This window comes from Gobio gobio (genome assembly GCF_949357685.1).
Source record: "Gobio gobio genome assembly, chromosome: 2".
Classification (NCBI taxonomy): Eukaryota; Metazoa; Chordata; class Actinopteri; order Cypriniformes; family Gobionidae; genus Gobio; species Gobio gobio.
This window is the reverse complement of record NC_137098.1, coordinates 18,470,259-18,494,442: the sequence shown is the minus strand read 5'-3', so window position 1 is coordinate 18,494,442 and position 24,184 is coordinate 18,470,259. Positions and strand designations below refer to the sequence as shown.

At 44.4% G+C, this 24,184-nt stretch overlaps 1 protein-coding gene across 4 annotated transcripts in view; it reads right to left on the bottom strand.

Annotated features, from left to right (window-relative positions):
- Positions 1-24,184, bottom strand: part of dok7a (docking protein 7a) — a 72,781-nt gene that overhangs the window by 34,404 nt on the left and 14,193 nt on the right. For all 4 annotated transcript variants that reach the window (XM_079810737.1, XM_079810738.1, XM_079810739.1 and 1 more), the window contains exons 4-5: positions 23,252-23,452; positions 5,243-5,362 (exon numbers count right to left, since the gene is read on the bottom strand). In XM_079810737.1, coding sequence (XP_079666863.1) covers positions 5,243-5,362; positions 23,252-23,452 — 321 coding nt within the window. The remainder of the gene's footprint in view (positions 1-5,242; positions 5,363-23,251; positions 23,453-24,184) is intronic.

Genomic DNA, 24,184 nt, shown 5'->3' with positions numbered 1-24,184 from the left:
TGCAAGCCTATTATAAGTGTTTATGTTTTAGACCTAGTGGGATGGTTTTCGTGGTAAATTGCATAGTCTATGCTCGTTTGTGTCTTGTCATCTGTAAATAGAGAAAATGTGCCGGCTACTTTGACGCATGTATGTAGTGGGAGTGGCATAGGTTAGTTGTCACAATGAGCGAGAAAGGTTGGAGCAATCACAAAACACAGAACAGAGGAGAGTCTGCTGGCAAAAAGAGAGCTTGTAATAAAACTAGAATCAACATCGGCTATTCGGAGATGGCAAGAACTGAGCAACGCGAAGATGGTGTTTTATTATTTAACAGGTGAGTAAGATATTTTATTGAACAGATAAATTGCCATATGTAGCTCTCTAACAGAGTTCATTGTAAAGCATTGTCTATTGTGAAGGGTCGTTTCATTATGGTTGTTGTAGCACTGTGCTGGAATTTATTTTCCAGGAAGTACAGTGTCTTTTAATGGGTATAGCTAAAGTAATGTCTTCAGCTAGTCAGTTTCAGATCCTTTCCATCTAAACTGGTTATATCTCTTAAGCCTAGTACTGAACGTTTTATGAGTAGTAGGACAACCTTATTCATCCACACAGTCACGCAGAGCCAAAGCAGAACCAAAACAATGTCCTTCCGCAAAATGCATGCAAATCAGGGTTTTTTAACCGCTAGAGGGTCAAAAATTATAATGTGGCTACAGGTGTTCACATTCTTGAGGACATTATATAGAAGGTAAAAGACAGAATATTCTTTAGCGCAATTGGAAACATACGTTTTGCAATACGTTCTGAAAATTGACTAAAATTGCAGATTCAGAAGTGATTCACATTACAGAGAAGCATCAGCCTTCATCCCATATAAATCCAATCCTGTTTCGAGTATGGTTAAAGAAGATACTGGTCCATTGAACTGAAGTTTTGACATTGAGGACTAGAGAAAATCACTACATCACCATTTAAAACTGATCGTGATACAAGGGTCAGTGCTTTTTAAAACATTTACTGATGTTGTTGCATCCATTTTTGTCTATTTATGGCCTAACTGATTGATACACATTGTGTGTACGAGTAAACTACAGGGACACGTAGACCACATGTAAGGGGTTACAGCAGATCGCCCCAGTGTTTATCTAACACTTAAAGTGCTATTAATAGAGCAGACATGTGGATGAGATGGCAAATAGCCAGAGAAGCACTGACGCTATTAGATATTTGCCGATCATCACAGATCAACACCCATCCTAAGGGACATAATAGACACGGATGTGTCTGAAGTTGTTTCAAACATTTTGCATTGCAAGTTTTCTGACTTAATTTATATGAAAGCAATGGCCTAACATTGGTTGTCTGTGTATTTGTCTTCAGCTAAGTATCAAGGCAATGACCACACCTGCTATGGTACAGGAACAGCCTTGCTTACAGTACAGTACTGCGAGAGAGAGAGGATGAGGTTACAGCGTTCTCGAGTGATTAGGAATGCTTGCGTATATAAACTGTGACTTTGACCCCTTGATCTCCCTGTCGTCTCAGAATAGGAGAGAAGCTCAGGTTCTGATTGGTCAGGACAAGGTGTGAAGCAATCCGATTGGCTGTGCAATATGTAAACTCTTTTTAGTGTCTTAAATGTCCCAGTAAAAAGCCATAGAGCTGATCTTGCATGAATTATACCAGGGCTTTTAAAATTGGGGATTTAAATTTCAGAGAGAGAGAGAGAGAGAGAGAGAGAGAGAGAGAGAGAGAGAGAGAGAGAGAGAGAGAGAGAGAGAGAGAGAGAGAGAGAGAGAGAGAGAGAGAGAGAGAGAGAGAGAGAGAGAGAGAGAGAGAGAGAGAGAGAGAGAGAGAGAGAGAGAGAGAGAGAGAGAGAGAGAGAGAGAGAGAGAGAGAGAGAGAGAGAGAGAGAGAGAGAGAGAGAGAGAGAGAGAGAGAGAGAGAGAGAGAGATCTTTAAATATCTCACTTGCAATTTTTAATGCAGTATAAATGGATCTCAACACTTACAAAAAAATAAGTATACTTCAAGTTTATTTTATTAAGTATACTTAAGTAAAGTTCAAGTATATTTAAGTAGTAAGTATACTCTCAATGTACTAGATGTATACTTGTAAGTGTACTGTTTCAATACTACTTGGGACTAAATTGGCCCACTTTTTAGTGTATAAAATACTTTTTAGTATACATTAAGTGTAACAGTACAGTAGTAAACTTTGAGTACAACAATTTTTTTGTTTGTACTGCAACTACAATACAAGTGAACTTATAGGTATACTGATAGTTATTTATAACTAGTTAAAAAGTTATAAATATAGATATATTTCTAACAAAAATGCATCGCTTTGCTTCAGAGGGCCTTTATTAAGCCACTGGAGCCATATGAATTACTTTTATGATGGATGGATGGATGGATGGATGGATGGATGCATTTTTTTGGGCTTCAAAAAATGATAGCATTCACTCCCATTATAAAGCTTGAAAGCCAGGATATTTTTAAATATAACTCTGATTGTGTTTGGCTGAAAGAAGAAAATAATATACACCTAGAATGTACTTAAGTACAATATACTGTGCATATTGTCGTTAAAATTATGTGCTGTTGAATGTACTGACAAGCATTTTATGGTAAACTAAAATATATTTTCATGTTATTTCTGTATCTTTCTATACTAAAACTTTTTGTTTGATATTTTTATAAAGCACACTTTTTTAGAAGTATACTTAAATGTGTTAAATGATTAGTTCACTTAAGAATTAAAATTCCCTGATAATTTACTTACCCCAATGTCATCCAAGATATTCATGTCTTTCTTTCTTTAGTCGAAGGTTTTTGAGGAAAACATTCCAGGATTTTTTTTCCATTTAGTAGGCTTCAACGGGGTCCAACAAAATGATGGTCAACATTTTCAATGCAGCTTCAAAGGGCTCTACATGATCCCAGTCGATGAATAAGGGTCTTATCTAGCTAAACGATCAGTCATTTTCTAAAAAAAAAAAAATTTCTACACTTTTTAACCACAAATGCTTGTCTTGCACAAGCATCTTGTCGTGTCCATGACTTCACACATTACATAGTCACGTTGGAAAGGTTGCGCGTGACGTAGGCGGACGTACGCCCCAGTGTTTACACAGCGAAAGTGCAATGATTAAGTCAAACGGCCTTTATACACTCACCTAAAGGATTATTAGGAACACCTGTTCAATTTCTCATTAATGTAATTATCTAATCAACCAATCACATGGCAGTTGCTTCGATGTCATTTAGGGGTGTGGTCCTGGTCACCACAATCTCCTGAACTCCAAACTGAATGTCAGAATGGGAAAGAAAGGTGATTTAAGCAATTTTGAGCGTGGCATGGTTGTTGTTGCCAGACGGGCCGGTCTGAGTATTTCACAATCTGCTCAGTTACTGGGGATTTTCATGCACAACCATTTCTAGGGTTTACAAAAAATGGTGTGAAAATGGAAAAATATCCAGTATGCGGCAGTCCTGTGGGCGAAAATGCCTTGTTGATGCTCGAGGTCAGAGGAGAATGGGCCGACTGATTCAAGCTGATAGAAGAGCAACCTTGACTGAAATAACCACTCGTTACAACCGAGGTATGCAGCAAAGCATTTGTGAAGCCACAACACGCACAACCTGAGGCGGATGGGCTACAACAGCAGAAGACCCCACCAGGTACCACTCATCTCCGCTACAAATAGGAAAAAGAGGCTACAATTTGCACGAGCTCACCAAAATTGGACAGTTGAAGACTGGAAAAATGTTGCCTGGTCTGATGAGTCTCGATTTCTGTTGAGACATTCAGATGGTAGAGTCAGAATTTGGCGTAAACAGAATGAGAACATGGATCCATCATGCCTTGTTACCACTGTGCAGGCTGGTGGTGGTGGTGTAATGGTGTGGGGGATGTTTTCTTGGCACACTTTAGGCCCCTTAGTGCCAATTGGGCATCGTTTAAATGCCACAGCCTACCTGAGCATTGTTTCTGACCATGTCCATCCCTTTATGACCACCATGTACCCATCCTCTGATGGCTACTTCCAGCAGGATAATGCACCATGTTACAAAGCTCGAATAATTTCAAATTTTTTTGACCATGACAATGAGCTCAATGTACTAAAATGGCCCCCACAGTCACCAGATCTCAACCCAATAGAGCATCTTTGGGATGTGGTGGAACGGGAGCTTCGTGCCCTGGATGTGCATCCCACAAATCTCCATCAACTGCAAGATGCTATCCTATCAATATGGGCCAACATGTCTAAATAATGCTTTTAGCACCTTGTTGAATCAATGCCACGTAGAATTAAGGCAGTTCTGAAGGCGAAAGGGGGTCAAACACAGTATTAGTATAGTGTTCCTAATAATCCTTTAGGTGAGTGTAAAAAAAAAAGGTTAAACAACAATGTTGGATGATTTTGAAGTTGGAGGAAAAAATTAGATGGCGTTTTTAACCTTTCCTACCTTTTTGAACTGGAGAACGCAGACGAACATCACATCACAAATTACCTTTCCATACGTAATGTTTCACAAGTTCACACTTATATATAATTTATAGAGAGTACATTTAAATGCGTATTTGGGGTGCTGTCCGGAGGGAGGGCTTCGAGCTCAGAATTTGGCCCGAACCCAGAGTAACACCCGCCCCGTGTATTTAAGTGGTTAGAACATCATGTGAAGTCGTGGACGCTAGTGCAATACATCATTTGTGGTTAAAAAGTATATCAATTGTATTTATTTTTTAGAAAATGACCGATCATTTTGGCTAGATAAGACCATTATTCCTCAGGCTGGGATCACGAATAGCCCGTTTAAGCTGCATTGAACCTGCAATTTGGATCTTCAACCCCTTGGACCCTGTTGAAGTCCACTATATGGAGAGTTTATGTTTTCTTCAAAAACCTTCATTTCTTTTCGAATGAAAAAAGAAAGACATGAACATCTTGAATGACATGGGGGTGAGTAAATTATCAGGAAATGTTCATTCTGAAGAGAACTAATCCTTTATGAAATGGTCATGAAAGTGTACACTAAAGTGGCCTTTTATTTAATTCATAAAATTCTAGTTTGAATATATGAGACCACTAGAGAGAGACAAATCGTCAGATGGACAGATACAGCACAAAAAGTCAAAACAGACAGACAGATTAACCAGTTTGATGTATGTAGCTTAAGGAGTTTGGCTCCAGATGAGGCTTTAAACTGATATAATGACATACTGTATGTGTCACAGTCATACAGCACTGACCTGGCAGCAGTGGCTTCAGTCCAAAAGGGCCTCTGGACGGGGAAATGCCACGAACAATACAGTCAAACAGAAAACTGATCTGCTCACCCTCAGCACAAGACAGGAAGAACACGCCAGCCCCTACACACAAATACACACAGATGTTAAAGGGAGAGAATCCTGTCAACATTCACTCATGTTCATCTCACTGCCAACCTGTATGATTGTCAGTCCATGGAACATAAGAAGAATGATATTGGATCATTGATTATGTTTACATGCACCATCTTAATTCTATTATAATGAGATTTAAGCAATATTGTGATTCAATTAACCTCTTGTAAACACAACAATTCGATCAAATTGATTTGATTAAGCTCCTTATCATAGCAACCATAATCGTAGTATAAAACATGTGGCGTATGTTGACTTTAATCGCAATTAAAATATGTGAGTGGAGCGGGAAGCGATAATGTTTCCTCCGGAGCAGAGAGCGCCTTTCTTTCACTCCACTCGCTTAGTCCGCTATAATGCGGTATACTGATGGTAAAGCATCATAAGTATTATATTTTATTATATTATAATATTAAATATAGTTTTAGTAAAAAAAAACTTTTACATTTTTTGTTCCCTATCCAGGGAACTCTACGCTGCATCTGTTTTAATGACGCTATAGAAAGGAGAATGATATTGGATTATTGATTACATTTACAAAATACCACTAAGAGCAAGAAGGGCCTCAGTTACCATGGATACCAACTGATAAGACCGTTTATTGCTTGTTGCTTAAGAATGTGAGGAGCTAATGAAGCTTCCTTGACCATGACAGAGTCAAACTAACCATGCAAGTTCATCATATCTTCTTCTCTCAACACGGAAGGAATCGATTGCAACTGCAACACCGTCGGACTGAACTATCAACAGTCTCCTGCGACAGTATGTCCGGACATTCTTCAACCGCTCAGGCAAATGCAAGTAACGTATGAAATACAAAATCACTGTTTAGTTAGTTAAAGCTGTGAACCCCTTTGTTCAAATAAAGGAACTTGCAGTCATAACTGATGGTTCTTAAAGGGGTGGTAAACCACGATTTCACTATTCTAACTTTAGCTAGTGTGTAATGTTGCTGCTTGAGCATAAACAACATCTGCAAAGTTACAACGTTCAAAGTTTAAAGCAAAAGGAGATATTTGCTTTTAAAGAAATCAGTTTCTAAGGACTACAGCAAACGGCCAGTAGGCGACTACAGACATTCCTCCAGGGTTGGTGACATCACCAGCCTCAATATTTACATAAACCCATCCTCCGAGAATATTAAATAAGGGGGGGCGAGGCCATTTTGTATCGCTGTTGTTGTGGTATAGTTAGGCTGGAGTGGTGTTGCTGCAATGCCGACGAAACACTGTTATTTTCATCCGGATTGCAGGTCTGGGGTACTTGCTTTGTTCCTTCCAAGGGACGGGGGTGCGTTGTAGTGCGTTTAACATACAGCATGTTATATGCATGTGTGTGTATGAGACAGATGGGCCCATCATAAAGCACGAGACAGACAGGGTCGGAGGAGAAGACTAGAAAATGTGACAATGGACAATATTCGTCCATTGCAATTCATGAGCAGCGGTTCAGCGAGACAAACACTGCCAGTGTGAATCATGCACGACGGGCTCGCGGCTCCCGCTGCACATTTCATGGAGGAAAACATCCACAATCTTCGCGAGTTCAATACAGGATTCGCACAACGGCTTGTCCTGAAAGCTGGATTTACAAACAGAAGCTGTTTACACGCCACAACCTGTAAGTCTGATTTATTTTTCATCGATGTGTTTTCCTGTAATCGGTTAATTGTACGTTGTAGCAAGGAAGTAAACAGATGACAAAGCTGTTCTGCAAACCAGTCTGTTTATCCGACGAACACCTAACGTTACAAACACTAATGTTAAAATCTCAACAGCGAACTTGGCATTAGTGTAAATGATTGTTTGATTAGAGCTTTTATGTATTATTTATCTACAGGCATGCTAAACATGGTTCTGTGTGTGATTTGACTACTAGTAAAGCAAGTGTTTAGTGTTCGTTTTGGGTTAATAGTTCTTGCGACAGATATTTGGCTATAATCGTTCTAAAAATACAAAAGTGCCATTCAGTAGCGATCACTATAGATCCGCAGTCTTTACTCTTGAGGACTGAACAGGTTCTGCTCGATCATCTTCACTAAAATGTCATATGGTTTTATTGACGCCATTGTTTCTAATACTGACCAAAGCACAGCCTCCGGTAAAGGTAAGGGGCATGACGTTTCCGACAAACGTGCACTGCGGTTAGCGAATCACAACACACTGGGCCAGCTAACCAATCTGAGCCCATCGCGTATTTTTGAGGGACTGGCTTCATACAACCCGGAAACCATCAGACCGTTTTACAAGGAGGGACAGAGCAGTGTAGAATAAAGGTCAAATATATGAAAAATAATTATTTTTTTTTTAAAACGAAGCATGAACACATGTTACAGTGGACCCCACAAACACAATCAAGCCTTCAAAAGAATGTGTTTTACCACCCCTTTAAATGATCGATTTTGTTACACGCTCTAATTAATTAATAATCAATACTGCGTGTTCACAGAATGAACTGATTGATTGTACTGTTAATGTAGCTACATCAAGTTAATCTCATATTATCATAATGAATAATCATAATGAGTTGTGAATAATTATTAATATTTCCCCTTTGAGCTAACTCGCTACATTTTCTTCTTGAGAGAAGCAATAATCTATAATAATAAGGGAAGCCTTATGCATTAAAAAAATCGAGTGACTCGGATCGCATATTTCCTGAGGCAATGCGTAGATTACGGGTCTGCACTAATAATATACTGGAGGAAACTGAGCAGATGGGATATTCCTTTCTCTCTCTCTCTCTTTTTCCTCCGCTTGCAAACTAATTATGTGTGTTTGCAAGCTATGTGTCATAGTGTGCTTGCAGCAGGGTAGAATAAAATGCAGGATTTAATCACAGCAGTATTTTCCAAAACTCTAAATGGTAACAAACTCCGAATAAACAACTTAAATAAATAAAAAGAAGCTGTGTTACTATTAAAGCAACCCTCTGAGAGACTGGGAGTCGAGTTGGCACTTGCAGCCGAAGTCCTCCTAGGGGCAGATGGATCTGATGATCATCATCTTCTCGAGGAAGGTTTCAGTACTGATGCCGCAGGGCTCAGGACTTCAAGGGCAAGCCCCTCCAAAGGAAAGGTGGCCCATACTGAGTTTTGGTGTGCTCATGTCTCCCCTATGCCCTCAGGAGGCTGGTTTGCCCACTCCACTGCCTTTGGTGTTTTGAGGAACAGTGGTTTCCGGTTTTGGCCCAGGAATGTTGCAGAACTGGGAGGCTCACTCTCCTGAGGAGGATATTGGAGAAGTATGTTTGGTTGTTCCCTGTTGTTCATCTACTTCAGGGCATCAGACATATTACGAAGCCTACACCAGAGGTCAGTCTCAAGAGACTGATACCGCTTTCAGGCAAAAAGTCACGCCACCTCTGGTGCCTTGGGGTGCAGTGGTTTCCAGCAAGCTGAGAAACAGTTCCAGAGACTGTTGGGACTCATGACAGATGTGTCATACGTGATACATTTTTGGCACTCTGGACATGAGACCATTGCAGTGTTGGCTCAAGACCAAGGGGTATCCCAGAGGGGAGATGATGACTGTATTTCTAGCTTCCTCCTAGACCTCAGTGGTGGCTATCATGTTCTTGTCCATTCAGACAACACATCGGTAGTTTTGTACATAAATCATCAGGGGGGCCTGCAGTCTACATCCCTGTGTATCTGAATTAGGGAGCAGACATCCTGTCAAGGCAGGGGCTGAGGCACAGGGAATGGGGACTCCACCCCAAGGGGAAACTCCTTGGGTCTTGGTCCCCGTTATGGTGGAGTTGATTTGGAGGAAGTTCAACCAGGCGGAAGTGGACTCTTTGCATCAGAGGAGATGACGCACTGTCCACTTTAGTTTTCCCTCACACATCCAGCTCTGCTGGGGCTGGATGCCATGGTGCAGACGTGGCTGAGGCTGCATCTGTACGCTCTGCTCCCAGAAGTTCTAGAGAGAGTTCACTAGCATGAGGTTCGGCTACAGCTAGTAGCCCTGCCAGGGCTCCATACTGTGACCAAAATGGTCACATTTGCGAGTGATATTTTTGCTGAGATCGCCATTGGCGACCATTCTGTGATGAGTAGCCCATCCCATCTTTTGTTGTGTGTTGACGTAATAAAATGAGACCACGCGCAGAAAAGTTACAGTGGAAAAAACCTCACTGAATCTGAGTGCCAAAATACACATCAGAAAGCGTCATGTCAAAGCGTAAAATATTATGCTTTTTCAAAGCCCTAACTCTATCGGCAACAACACTGACGGCTGTGCCAGCATGAGAGAGATCGAAAGCGACGGAGACGTGTCAATGAATGAACATCCAAGTAGCCTACTCTACTTGTAAAAGTGCAGGAAGGCAAGTGTCTATTTTGTGCACACAATGTGGTTAACCACAACAGATAAACATGCAAGCTGTGTGGACGCCAACTAATCAGTAACAATTCTCGTTTTTAATTGATACTGATATGGATTCTTATTCTCAATATATTTTATTCTAATATATTTTAAACTTTACTGTTACTGCCTTAACTTCATTAAAAACCCTACATAAGATATTGCTTAAAGGTGTCATAAACTGGCTTTTTAAAAAATGTTATACTGTTGTCTGAGGTCAAATTATGACATTCGTGTGGTTTTTACATTCAAAAAACATCATAATGAATAAGTAATAGGCTATTTTCTGACCTGGTTTTGAGGCTCTCTGAAAAACGGTCGGTTTTGATTGGTGTGCCACACTGAAGACTTGGAAATAAATGCCCACGGCTAGGATTGGATAAGATTTGCATATTTAATGAGCTTCAGCTCCCCTGTCAGTACATGTGAGGAATTGTTTTGAAAGCGTGTGGGAAAACTACAAAAAAGTAGCCAGTGCTTCTGCATCATATTACGTCAGTGGTCGACATATTGTGAGATCTCTCGTTTTCTGGGCCTGGTGTCAATAAAAGCTTTTCTTTGACTAACAAGGATGTTTTCAGCTTTTGATACCAAAGGCTCAAAGGAAAGTTGATTTCTCAATTCATCACCCCTTTAATAATTTTACAGTTTTACCTAAAAATATACAATAACTTAATATAAATTATTCTCATAAGAATTTTCCAACATAATGATTAGAAATATTAACGTGCTTAAAACTTTTTTCTTCAGGTACTAATTTGCTGAATTTACCAAATTAAAAACAAAAGGAAGGAAGGTCAAGTAACATGTGGGAGCATTTTAGTGAAGTAGTTTAACAAGACGAATCAAGTGTTGGGTAGCCTATGTGATGTGTAACAGCTGTGAAGTGCTCCATGTATATGGAAATAAATAAGCCTACAGTGGAGCCTACGCTGTGTGTGTATGTGCGTGTGTGTGTGTGGTGTTGTTAAAATGTTAAGAGGCGCATAGACTTAAGTTGTTTCAGTTCTAGAAAGGCAAAAAAGACAAAAACAAAAAAAAAGATTTCTACTTAAACTGTTGTCTTAAAGGTGCTATAAGCGATGTCACGCATTTTTTAGTCCACAACATTTTTTGTCCCATACAGCAAATATTTCCTCACTATCCGCTAGTTGCCTGTCCCCTGAACACACTATAAAAACCGCAGTCTTTGTATTCAGCACAAGCTCCACAAACAGCAACAAAAACAAGCTTGGGCAGTCTGGACAATGAAACATTATAAGCAGTGCTCCAGCCAATAACCAAATGATTTGGGGGTGAAGGTTTGGGGTTAGTGCGCGTGCACATGAAGGGGGGTGTGTAGAAGAGAGGAGCATAAAGAGGGAAGTTCGAATTATATGATTTTGATATGGCCGACACACGACCAAAGAGACGACATTCTGATGAACAATTTGCCACGAAAAGGGAAAAGGAGAAGGAGCGGCAGAAGGGCTTCCAATCAGGAAGCACGGAGGGGAGGGGAGGGGGAGGAGGAGGAGGAGGAGGGAGGGTCTAGCTAATTTAAAGTAATTAATTTCTTGACTAAATGCTGCATTAACAGGTAAAGAACAGAAGTATGTATGTTTGTCAACGAGGCTGAGAGGACGCTAACATTAGCAGTACCTCAAGCAGTTAAAACAATGTGATAAAAACACACGCAAGTTAGACCTAAATGTTGCATATATAAAAATTGTGATGTGAGAACCAAACTGAATCGTCATGCTGACGACAGAAACATAAACAAAGCAGAAGAGCATTCGTTTTTTATTAGATAATCGCCTTCTAAAAAAGCAGACTGTTTGGATGTGTATGAAATGGTAACACTGCAATAAGATTCCATTTGTAACATTAAGTAAGGTTAATAAATGCTGTGGAAGTATTGTTCATTGTTAGGATATTAATTTCAACATTAAATTGAGTTAGAATTTTTGTTTTTATCTGTTAACCTTGGTTAATGCACTATGAACTAACATGAATGATCAAGGTACAATTGTATTGCTCATATTAATACATGCTGTAAAAATGTATGCATAATGCATATAGTTCATGTAAGCTAATACATCCTTGTTGCATAGGGACTTGCATGGTGTTACCTACGAAATGTACATGCATATTTCTAGGTTAAAGGTAAAGAAACAAATTTGACCTGTAATATTTTAATGTTTAAATTATTTTCTAAAGAATTTGTTCACTTAAAACTCATTTTAATATTCATATTTATATGTTTTTCATTTAGCACATTTTCATGGATCAGTACTGTTTTTATTTCTTGTTGTAATGTTCAGCACTGTTTTACTTATGTTTTTTTATCCAATATCCATTTTAAAAACTATGGGTCGATTAATCGGTTATCGGCAAGTGCGGTCCAACCTAGTTATTGGTATCGGTAAAATCCACTATCGGTCGACCTCTAGTGGTGAGGCTGCGAATTGCAACCACCCACCGCTCACCCCTCCCCTTCAAAGCACATAGAGAAGCTACGGTGGCCAACACAGGACAAATATGTCATCTGAGACAGCAGAGAGTAGCTAGTGCTCTGTAGAGCTGTTTGTCAATTTAGGGCTACTGTAGAAACATGACGGCGCAAAATGGTGACTTCACTGTAAGGGGACACGCGGTGTAGGTAGATAGAAATGGCTCATTCTAAGGTAATAAAAACATAACGGTTCATTATGTAAGGTCTTTACATATATATTATATTGAATATTACGTATATTATATTGCATTTATGTCAATAGATCCTCATACATATTACACACTGCACCTTTAACACACTGTTGAAGCAGCAAGAGAAAAAACTAACAAGAAATCAAAGGTCAAGTACCCAACTAAAGCAAACACATCACCACTAGTGTTACTTCAAATGTTTGTTCCTCTCTCCTTTAGTGAATCTACTCATTAACTGGTGTCATCACTAATGGTCACACTGAGCGATGTTCATTAAACACAGAGGATTTAGCTGTTTAGCATCCAGCCTTAAGACTTTAAGACAGAAATGTTGTGATCCTTGATATGTAAAGGACATTTGAAGAATGTTGTTTTCTGCCAACATGAGACAACCTCATTTCCTTTGAAGTTAGTTGTTTTAAGGATAATGTTTAAAGGATATTTCAAGAATGTTTTTCTAAGAATTTTCTAACATTCTATTAATGTTACTGGAAGAACTTTGTTCGTAACTTTAAGAACCTTGCCAACGTTATGAGAACATTCCCTGTTAGCTGGGAAGACCACCCACAACCACACTGCAACTGACCGATGCTTCACAACCACACAAACCCTGTCAGCTGTGACCACACACACACAAAATCACATTTAAAGGGGTCATATGATGCGTTTTCATGTTTTCCTTTTTCTTTAGTGTGTTATGTAGCTGTTATGTGCATGTATAAGTTCTGCAAAGTTAAAAAGCTCAAAGTCTCTCACAAAAAATTTATTCTATCTAAAAGAGAAGGCAGCTCCAGACCTAGCTAAAACGCCTCGATCTAATTCTCCCTCACCAACCAATGTCACTAGGTGGAAATATTTGCATGATGACGCCCAAATGCATAAGCAAAAAGTTATCATAGTAGTGTTGTTGCCGCCATTGTGTGGAGACAGTGTGTTTCAATGCGAAAGTCAAAGCAGCACTTTATTTTATGTGGCCTTCTGAAATCAGAATCAGAGCCTTTCTGTTTAAAGAACATGTATTCTATTCGTGTTTTACTTAAACTTTGCAATCTGCGGATGATCGGAAAACACCAATAAACATCTAAGCTGCAGTTGAGCAATCTCCATTTGAGATTTTCTGCTTAAAGTGTCATTCAGTTGGTCTGTGTACTGTCATGACTCACAAGCAGCTTGTGCTGTTTGTGCGACTCAATCTGCCATCAAATCTTCTCAGTGATGAACTGTAATAAATCCAAGCATGGATCTCTCGACTATTTAGGGCCCGAGCACCGATGGTGTGAGGACCCTATTGGATTTCGAAAGTTTATTATTATTATTATTATTATTATTATTCTCCCGAATGAATCGCTTTTTTGGGGGCCTAAACACGCTCGAAAACGATACTCGGTTACTTAACGTAACCTCGGTTCTCTCTAGAAGAGGGAACGAGTATTGCGTAAGTTTCCTTACGCATCGGGAAAGTATTCTTTCTTCGAGATTTCTGAAAAACCCAAAATTATCCTTAATTTTGTAACATTGTCAACGCAGTGCGGCAGCCTGGCAGACCATAGCAGGCTATTCCAGCGTGCTATTGGCTGCTCTGCTGGCAACTGCAGCAGCCTATCGGTGAGCCCGCGTGACGTGGCGACCAATGAGGGCGCTTCGCGCCCACCTGGCTTCATTTGCCTACAGGTGGGGCGTGGCCACGTGTATATAAGCGGGGCTCAAGGGCTGCGTATTCGGTTTTCGTAGTTCTGAAGCGTAAAAGCCCGCGGGGCGGACGGCAAGGAACGCAATACTCGTTCCCTCTTCTAGAGAGAACCGAGGTTACGTTAAGTAACCGAGTATCGTTCTCTTACGAGAGGTTCTCTCGTATTGCGTAAGTTTCCTTACGCATCTGGAACACATTGTCAACGCCGTGCGCGCCTCGCGTACAGCATATGTATCCCAGGGAACCGGGGACCATAACACTGCTCGGGCAGGGTGGCCGGTAAGGAAAACAGGCCACCACATATACCGACACTTCATTCGAACTGACGGGTGGTTACAACGGGTGGTTACAACACCCTGTCCCATGAATGAGGGAACGGCACCTGCCGGTCTCCTTCAAATTCGCCACACCTTGTCTCATGAATGAGGGAACGGCAACGCCGGTCGCCTTCAAATTCACAATATCTTGTTATATGAGTGAGGTAACGGCACCGCCGGTCACCTTCAAACTCACAACAGCTTGTCTCGTAAATGAGGGAACGGCACCGCCGGTCTCCTTCAAATTCACATAAGCCTAGTACCGAACTTACTACCAGTATGTGAGCTATGTCTGCACAGAATCACTGGGCAGAACCAACAGCCCTATTAAACTGATAACACTTTCGCCTGTAAGGCAGGAACTTCCAGATTGTAACATCTCACGAACGTAGACGGGGAGGCCCAGCCTGCCGCCATACAGATATCGTGGATGGAAATCCCTCTGGCCCAAGCCCACGAAGAGGCCATGCCTCTAGTGGAGTGTGCTCTGACACCTAGCGGGCACTGCAGGTGTTTGGAAGCGTATGCTGTTGCCATCGCGTCCACTATCCAAAACCAAGTTTTGTCAGCAAAACCAAGATGGCGGCGCGCATAGTCGCAGCGGCTTACGGCTCTCCTTTTCAGTGCTGTTTTTTGTTGTTTTTGTTGTTCTCGTACTATTTCTTTATTATTTGTTTGTGCACTAACGGTTCTGCGAACATTCGCTACACAAGCCAGAACCTTATGGACATTGGTGACCAGCACCAGATACCTATTTCGAGAGTCTTTCATCATACGCACAACATCCCAGACGACATAGCAAGACTGCCGGGCTCTCCATGGATTGTTGTCGGGTCTAGGAAGCGGCGCAGACGGAGGAGGGAGAGAAAGCAGAAGCGGGGACGCAGGTCCGGTGTTATGTTAAGGCTAAGAAAACAACCGCACAAGCCATCTCTACCGAGTCTGTATCTCTCTAATGCCAGATCCTTAGTGTATAAAACGGACGACTTGGAACTACAACTAGCTGGTAATCGTTACGTTCGTGATTGTAGTGTTTTGATTATCACTGAAACCTGGCTTCATCCAAGGATACCCGATGCTAGCATACAGCTAGCAGGTCGCACTCTGCTCCGCTGGGACAGGACTGAGGACTCCGGTAAGAGCAGAGGAGGGGGGCTCTGTATGTATGTGAATGAGAACTGGTGTAATAACGGAACAATGATAGATAAACACTGCTCCCCTGACCTCGAGTACATGTCTGTAAGATGTCGGCCCTTTTTTCTACCGAGAGAGCTAACCGTAGTGATCATCACGGCTGTGTATATTCCACCCGATGCCAATGTGAACACGGCGCTCTCTCTCCTGTTGAACATCATAAATGAACAGCAGCGGCCCCACCCCGACGGTGTTCATATAGTTGCAGGAGATTTTAATAAGGCGAACTTGAAGACTGTACTCCCGAAATTTTATCAACATGTCAAGTGTTCTACTAGAGGGGAGAACACTTTGGATCATGTTTACTCCAACATTAAGCATGCGTACAGAGCTACACCGCTCCCCCACCTCGGTCAATCAGACCATCTCTCCCTCTTGCTCTCCCCAGCCTACACCCCCCTCAGACGCAGTGCCACGCCCACCATAAAGACTGTTACCATCTGGCCTGACGATGCACTCTCCAAACTACAGGACTGTTTCAGACAGACAGATTGGGATTTATTTGAACACCAGGAGCTAGAAACATTCACAGGAACGGTACTGGACTATGTTAAATTCGGTATCGGAAATGTGACTGTGGACAAAAACATTCGTGTTTTCCCAAACCAGAAACCCTGGATGACCAACCAGGTCCGCAAACTCCTCAGAGCCCGCGATGCTGCCTTCAGGTCTGGTGACAGAGCTCTGTACAGAGCCGCTCGTGCCAACCTGAAAAGGGGTATTAAGGAAGCCAAGGTGGACCATAAGAGGAGCATAGAGTCCCACCTGTCTAGCAACAATACACGGGAGGTGTGGCAGGGTATACAAGACATCACAAACTATAGAGGCCGTGATGCGACAACAGGAGACCTGAGTGCGCCGCTGGCAGAGGAGCTAAATTGCTTCTTTGCTCGCTTTGAAACATCAAAACAGCAGCACTCATCTGCTCCAGCCCTGCCCCCATCCCTTCCTGGTCCCTGCACCACTCCACTCTCTGTGAGGGAGCACGATGTCCGACGGATGCTCCTGGCAGTGAACCCCAAGAAGGCTGTTGGCCCAGATGGAGTACCTGGTAAGGTGCTCAGAGCATGTGCTCACCAGCTCGCCCACATCTTTACCAGAATCTTCAACCTCTCCCTGGCCCAAGCAGTCATCCCGTCCTGCCTAAAATCAGCCACAATCATCCCAGTGCTGAAGAAGTCTCCCATCACCAGCCTAAATGATTATCGTCCTGTGGCCCTCACTCCGGTTATCATGAAGTGCTTTGAGAGACTGGTCCTTCGGCACATCAAGGATTATCTCCCCTCAGACTTCGACCCTTATCAGTTTGCATATCGCGCAAATAGATCAACAGAGGATGCCATCGCCGTAGCTCTCCACTCTGCGCTGAGCCACCTAGAGCAGAAACAGAGCTACGTCCGAATGCTCTTTGTGGATTACAGTTCGGCCTTTAACACAATCATTCCGGATATTCTTATCACCAAATTGGTCACTCTTGGCCTCCCCCCCCCTCACATGTGCCTGGATAAAGGACTTTCTCACTAACCGGCCCCAGACGGTGAGACTTGGACCCTACCTCTCCTCCACTTGCACGCTGAGCACCGGCTCCCCACAGGGCTGTGTGCTGAGCCCCCTACTGTACTGTCTCTACACCCACGACTGTAGTCCGGCCCACAATAACAACCTCATTGTCAAGTTTGCTGATGACACCACTGTGGTCGGACTCATCTCAAAGGGAGATGAAGTAGCCTATAGAGAGGAGGTCCTGAAGCTGGCAGCCTGGTGTTCAGAGAACAACTTGGCTCTAAACACTAAGAAAACCAAGGAGATCATTGTAGACTTCAGGAAGCATAACATTGATCTGGCTCCCCTTTTCATCAATGGTGAGTGTGTGGAGAGGGTCCACACCTTTCGGTTTCTTGGCGTCCTTATCTCCGCTGACATCTCCTGGACAGATAACATCACAGCGATCATTAAGAAAGCTCAACATCGGCTACACTTCCTGAGGGTTCTTAGGAAGTATAACCTGGATTCCAATCTGTTGCTGACCTTCTATCGCTCGTCCGTTGAGAGCCTGTTGACATATTGTATCACAGTATGGTATGGCAGTTGCACCGTGGCAGACAGGGAGAGGCTTCAGAGAGTAATAAGAGCAGCACAGAAGATCATTGGCTGCCCTCTCCCCTCCCTGATGGATATTTACACGTCACGCTGCATCAGCAGAGGAAAATCCATCATTAAGGACAGCTCCCACCCTGGTTCTGATCTGTTTAACCTGTTGCCCTCAGGGAGACGTTACAGGTGCATCAGAACAAGGACAAATAGATTCAAGAACAGTTTTTTCCCAAAAGTCATGACCATTCTAAATTTACATATGCACTGACTTCATAGTATAGGTATATAGTGTCTCAGAACTGTGCACTTTATAGCCCCCCCCCCCCCCCCTCCTGGGCACTACTTATCTTATCTTATTCTTTACGTACATGTTGACACTGGAAAAAGGAGTGGCTTTTAATCTCATTGTATATGTGTATAGTGACAATAAAAGGCATTCATTCATTCATTCATTCATTCATTCATTCATTCATTTCCACCTGGACAGGGTCTGTTTCGAGGAGGCGAGACCTTTAGTGCGCCCACCAAACGAAACAAATAGCTGCTCAGAACGCCTGAAGGCGGCGGAGCGTGTAACATAAACCCTCAATGCCCTGACAGGGCAGAGGACATTGCCACCGTCCCCCTCATCGGATGCTGGCAGAGCCGAGAGGGAGACAATCTGCGCCCTGAAGGGAGTACCTATCGCTTTGGGGACATAACCATGCCTCGGCCTAAGAATGACCTTGGAGTCATTCGGGCCGAACTCCATACACGTCGGGCTCACTGAGCGCGCGTGTAGATCCCCCACGCGTTTTACTGAAGCCAGAGCTATCAGGAACGCGGTTTTTAGCGAAAGGAACCTTGGTTCCACAGTCTCGAGCGGTTCAAAAGGATGAGCCTTCAGGGCCTCTAGGACCAAGGCCAGATCCCATATAGGAACCGATGGGGGCCGCGGGGGATTCATCCGTCTGGCTCCTCTGAGGAAACGGATGATGAGCTCGTTCCTTCCTAGCGTGCTACCTAGCGTCGTCTGAGCGAACGCTGCTATAGCCGCCACATACACCTTGAGCGTGGAAGGGGACCTGCCCAGTTCCAAAAGCTCCTGGAGGAAGGAGAGCACCCGCTGGACCCCACATTGCTGTGGGTCCAATCCCTTGGAAACACACCACTCAGTGAACACCGACCACTTACAACTATATAACCGCCTCGTCGAGGGGGCTCTAGAGTGTGAAATCGTGTTCATAACCCCTTCGGGCAGGTCAACGGGTATCCGTTGGTCACCCATACATGCAGAGACCATCGCTCTGGATGGGGATGCCAAACTGACCCTCCTGCTTGAGAGAGGAGGTCTGCTCTCAGCGGAACTGGCCAGGGGGGTGAGTGCGACAGCTTCACCAGCTCTGGGTACCAAATCTGGTTCTCCCAGCGCAGCGCTATAAGGAGCACCGGGCGGCGCGTCTCCCTGATTTTCGCTATGACCTGGGGCAATAGGGAAATCGGCGGGAAAGCATACAGCGGGAGGCTGGGCCAAGGTTGGGACAGCGCATCCTCGCTTTTGGACAGAAACCTCGGGCAGCGGGCGTTCCGAATAGGCGCCATACCAGCTGGACTGTCTGGGGGTGCAGGGACCATTCTCCTGGGTCCAATTGACCGTGAGCCCCAGGCTGTCCAGATGGCTGAGCAGCATTGCCCTGTGGGCGAGGAGCTCGGCCTCTGACTGCGCCAGGATGAGCCAATCGTCCAGATAGTTCAATACTCGCATCCCTCGACTTCTCAGGGGAGCGAGGGCCGCGTCCATGCACTTCGTAAATGTACGGGGTGCTAGTGACAGGCCGAACGGAAGGACGGTGTATTGATAAGCCTGGCCGTCGAAGGCGAATCGTAAGAATGGCCTGTGACGCGGCGTTATCTTGATTTGAAAATATGCATCTTTCAAATCTAGGGAGATTAGCCAATCTCTCGGGCGAATATGCGCGAGGATCTGCTTGGTCATGAGCATCTTGAACGATCTTCTCATAAGAGCTTTGTTCAGACGCCTCAGATCCAGAATCGGTCTGAGCGACCCATCCCTTTTTGGCACGAGAAAATACCGGCTGTAAAAGCCTGACTCGCTCATAGAATGGGGAACCGGTTCTATAGCCCCTTTGCACAGCAGCGTGGCTATCTCTGCTCGAAGTAGATGTGCTACTTCCTCGCTCACTCTCGTCTCCGTACGCACACAGAAGCGCGGAGGGCGGCGAGCGAACTGCAGAGTGTAGCTGTGCTTCACTGTTTTCAGCACCCATTCTGATACACCTGGAATGGCTTCCCACGCTCTCGCGTGTGCCACACGGGATAGAACGGCCTCCGGGCTCGAAACGCCGCGCTTTGCGGGTTTGAGGGCCTGTATAGGAGGGGCGGGCGCAGTGCGAGCGATCGGCTGGCCGATACAGATACACACTGTATCTCTGCCGCTTCGAGCGGGGAGTGGCTTGTGTGTGGCCCTACACTCATCGCTCCGGCCACCCTGGGCGGAGAACAAATGATGTGTGGCGCGGCGCGTAGCGCCTGAGGCATAATGTTCGCGAAAATGTGTGAGCGCGTTTGAGCGGGCACAACTCTTACGCGTGGAACATGACCGGTTAAGAGTGGCTGTGTGACAGCGCGTGTGGTGGTTAGGCGTGGACGCAAACAAGCGGACACGTGACCTAACTCTAACACTCGAGCGGCCGGTGGCCGCTTTATGTGAGTGAGAGACACGGGGTTTATAGTGCTTGTGTGCAGGGGTGAACACAGAAAAGTGGGCACATTTACTGCACTTGAAACACCTACGGCGTGAGCCGTGCAACCAGAAATAATGCAACTTTTGTGATTTCTCTGGTTCGCCGTAAAACGGCGGTTATTGACAGGCGAGAGGGCAGTTTTGCCGGCTCGTTGGCTGTGTGAAATCCATCTGCAGCAGTCACAGTGGTGGGGGCTGACAGGAAAGAGAGTTTTGACGGTGGTCCGGCCGCGGCGGGACTTAACCGTCGTTTCTCGCCTCTGGCTAGGAGGACTTTGGAGGCTCGGACTTCAGCGCGATCCTAGGCCGGGGGCCCCGAGGGGGAGGCGGCTTACCACGGCTGGAAGAGCGCGATCTGGGGCGGCCGCTCGGTCTTCGCTGAGACGAAGGGGGGCGCGCGGAGCTCGGTGCTGGCTGGTCACGAGGACGGCGAGCAACGGAGCTATTGCTAGCGCCGGGGCGTCGAGACAGGAAGAGGTTCATGGCCTGAGTCGTCTTCTGCACTTCAGAGAAACGATCGACGATCCCCTTGACCGCTGGTCCGAAGAGCCCAGACGGGGAGAGCGGGGCGTTTAGAAAGGCCGCGCGCTCTGTTTCTCGCATATCCGCGAGCGTGAGCCAGAGGTGGCGCTCAGCTACCGTGAGGGAGGCCATAGAGCATCCGAGGGCCTGTGCTGCGGTCTTGGTAGCGCGAAGGGCGAGATCCGTCGCGCTTCGCAAATCCGTGACCAACTCAGTGTCATAGCTTTTCTCGTCCAGGTCGCGGAGGAGATTAGCTTGGAGGATTTGCAGCACGGCCATAGAGTGCAGAGCAGATGCTGCTTGACCGGAGGCAGCGAAAGCGCGGCCGATCAGCGATGACGTCACTCTGCAGGCCTTAGACGGGAGGGCAGCCTTTGAGCGCCAACCAGAAGGCGGGCAAAGGTGCGCTGCGACCGCCTCTTCCACCGGAGGGATAGCATTGTAGCCTTTCTCAGCCGCGCCGTCAACTTGTGAGAGCGCCGAAGAAGCCTGAGACGAGACCCTCGCGGAGAATGGCGCGTTCCAGGACTTCGCGAGCTCCTCGTGAAGCTCTGGCAGAAAAGGTGCAGTCCTGGAGGTGGGCGCATGGCGGCGACTGTTTAGGAAGCATCCGTCAAGTCGATTCGGCGCTGCCACCTTGGGCGGGGCCCATTCGAGGCCTAGCTGCTCGACAGCCCGGGTGAGAAGGCGCAACAGTTCCGCGTCCTCACCCGCTCGAGAGCGTCCGGAGGCCCGGACTGAAGAGGTTGCGGAAGACCAGTCCTCGCTGTCGGAAGCCATGATGGAGCAGCTGTCGGCGCGTTCCTTTTCCAGAACAGTGGCCAGCACATGTGATGCTGGTGGAGGAAAACGTTTTCTGACTTGCTTGTCCAAAATTCCCCAAAGTGGCTCAAAAATATTTAGATCTGGTGACTGTTCAGGCCATGGGAGATGTTCAACTTCACTTTCATGTTCATCAAACCATTCTGTCACAAGTTTTGCTGTGTGTATGGGTGTATTATCATGCTGATACATGGCACTCAGTTTAGGATACAACGTTTGAACCATTAGGTGCACATGGTCCTCAAGAATGGTTCGGTAGTTCTTGGCATGTCCATCAACATGTGGGAATGCAATGATATTGCAACCCAAACCATCACTGATCCACCCAGTGCTTCACTCTGGGCACCAGAGTATGTGAGCGGAGTGGAGCGGCAGCAATTTCCCCTCCACGCATTCCATAATCACTCTGCTCCAGCTGGGTTCACCATTTCCCGCTCCCACTCCACTCCTCGCTCACTATACTTTCTGATATCAGAAACACCGCTCCATCTTTGCTCCGAGGAAATTTGCGGCTAAAGTATTTAAGTAAGCTCTGGTTTATAACATAGCCTACATTAAATGAAAAAAATTATAAACAATAGATTTCATGTGGTTTATTGAACACTAGTGTGCAATGATTTATTCCAACGACATGTCAAGCTTATTAGGCTTTATCAGCATTAAAAGTTAAATATCCTTGCTGCTTTTTGCAGTGCAAATTTTGTTTAGAAAAATGAAAATAGTATGTTTTCATCCGTTATTTTATCTACAGGTATCTACATTACAGATTTCTGCTCATTCAAAATCAGATACAGATACCAGTAAGCAGATAAGAACTGTACAATTACATCGTTTGAATGCATTAGAGAGAACGATTGTGTGTGCGAATAAGTGCTTCCTGTTTAAAATGTGCTTTCACCCAGTAGGCGTAGGTAAAAAAAAAAATCCTGAACTATAACATCCCGCTCATGTCCATCGCCGTCATCATAACCTTTACATTCTTTCTGATTTGAGTGATACATCTGTATCAAGCTAGTTAAATGTATTTAACGTGCGAGTTCTGGCTAAAAATACAGTTATATTATGGGCCGTTGGCATGAATTGCACTTGTGATGGAGCGGTAGTGTAGTGCTCTCGGAGCATGCCGCACATATATAAACCTCCAACACTACATTAGCCAGTGTTTCAGTTTCATTGTCCAACCCCTGTATGTGATAGTATACAACAATATATTCAATGTTATTTAATTTCTGATATAAAAACAACAAACTTACATTTCAGACAAAATTTGGCCAGTTACTTTGTACATTTTTTACTTTTAAAAAAGTCCCAAACCATTCAACTTTACATGTCACAAAGCAACGGGAACATGTTAACTAACCAACCTTGATTCCTTGATATTGCATTTTATGTGCCTTTTCTTCGTTATATCAGCATACTCACAGAAACCACAGCGTGTGCCTCCCTCAAACACAAAGCCATTGTTGACTGGCCCGTATCGCCGCAGGTCCAACAGATTCCAGTGGCCAATGATGACGGCCGGCAGGTCTTTAGCGATGACCAGGACATTGTTGCATAAATGCAGAGTCGCCGCTCCGCTTTCCAGTTTAGAGCCGGGCAGCACAGAGACGCTGAAACTGTGGACTGACAGAAGAGAAAACGTTATTTTGATGTACCATTCCTTAAGATGTAAACAATAAACTTAAGCTGAAGGAAAAGTAAGGCCCAATCCCAATTCTATTTTTATACCCCTTCGCCTTTCCCTACCCCCTAGGGGTGAAAATATTCCCCTAAGAAATGGGACACCACTACTATACCATTACACGTCATCACACGTCATCATACCCAGTTTATTTTATTAGTGTCCTGTGACATTTATCCAGTATGAACAGCAATGAAGTGCGTAGGCTATATCTAACAGAAATCTGGCGCGAGCACGTTTAACAAATTACTCACTCCCAACAGAGTTTTGCGCTGTATTTGGACTTAATAAAACGGCGCTCACTTTCAGTTCAAAAACGTATGAGACAGAGTTGCCTAAGATGATACAGAACATACAAGACTGGGGAATTACAAGGTGCTTACTAGGGTGTTCTAGGTGGTTAATAAGTGGTTACTAAGATATTCTGTGTGGTTGCAAGGGCGTTGCTAGGTGGTTTCTATGGCATTCTGTGTGGTTGCTATTTGGTTACTAAGGTATTTTGTGTGGTTGCAAGGACTTTGCTAAGTGGCTTTTAGGACGCCTGTGTGGTTCCTAGTTGGTTGCTAAGGTATTTCATGTGGTTGTAAGGGCTTCGCTAAGTGGTTTCTAGGACGTTCTGTGTGCCGTTCTGTTTGATTGCTAGTTGATTACTAAGGTATTTTGGGTGGTTGCAA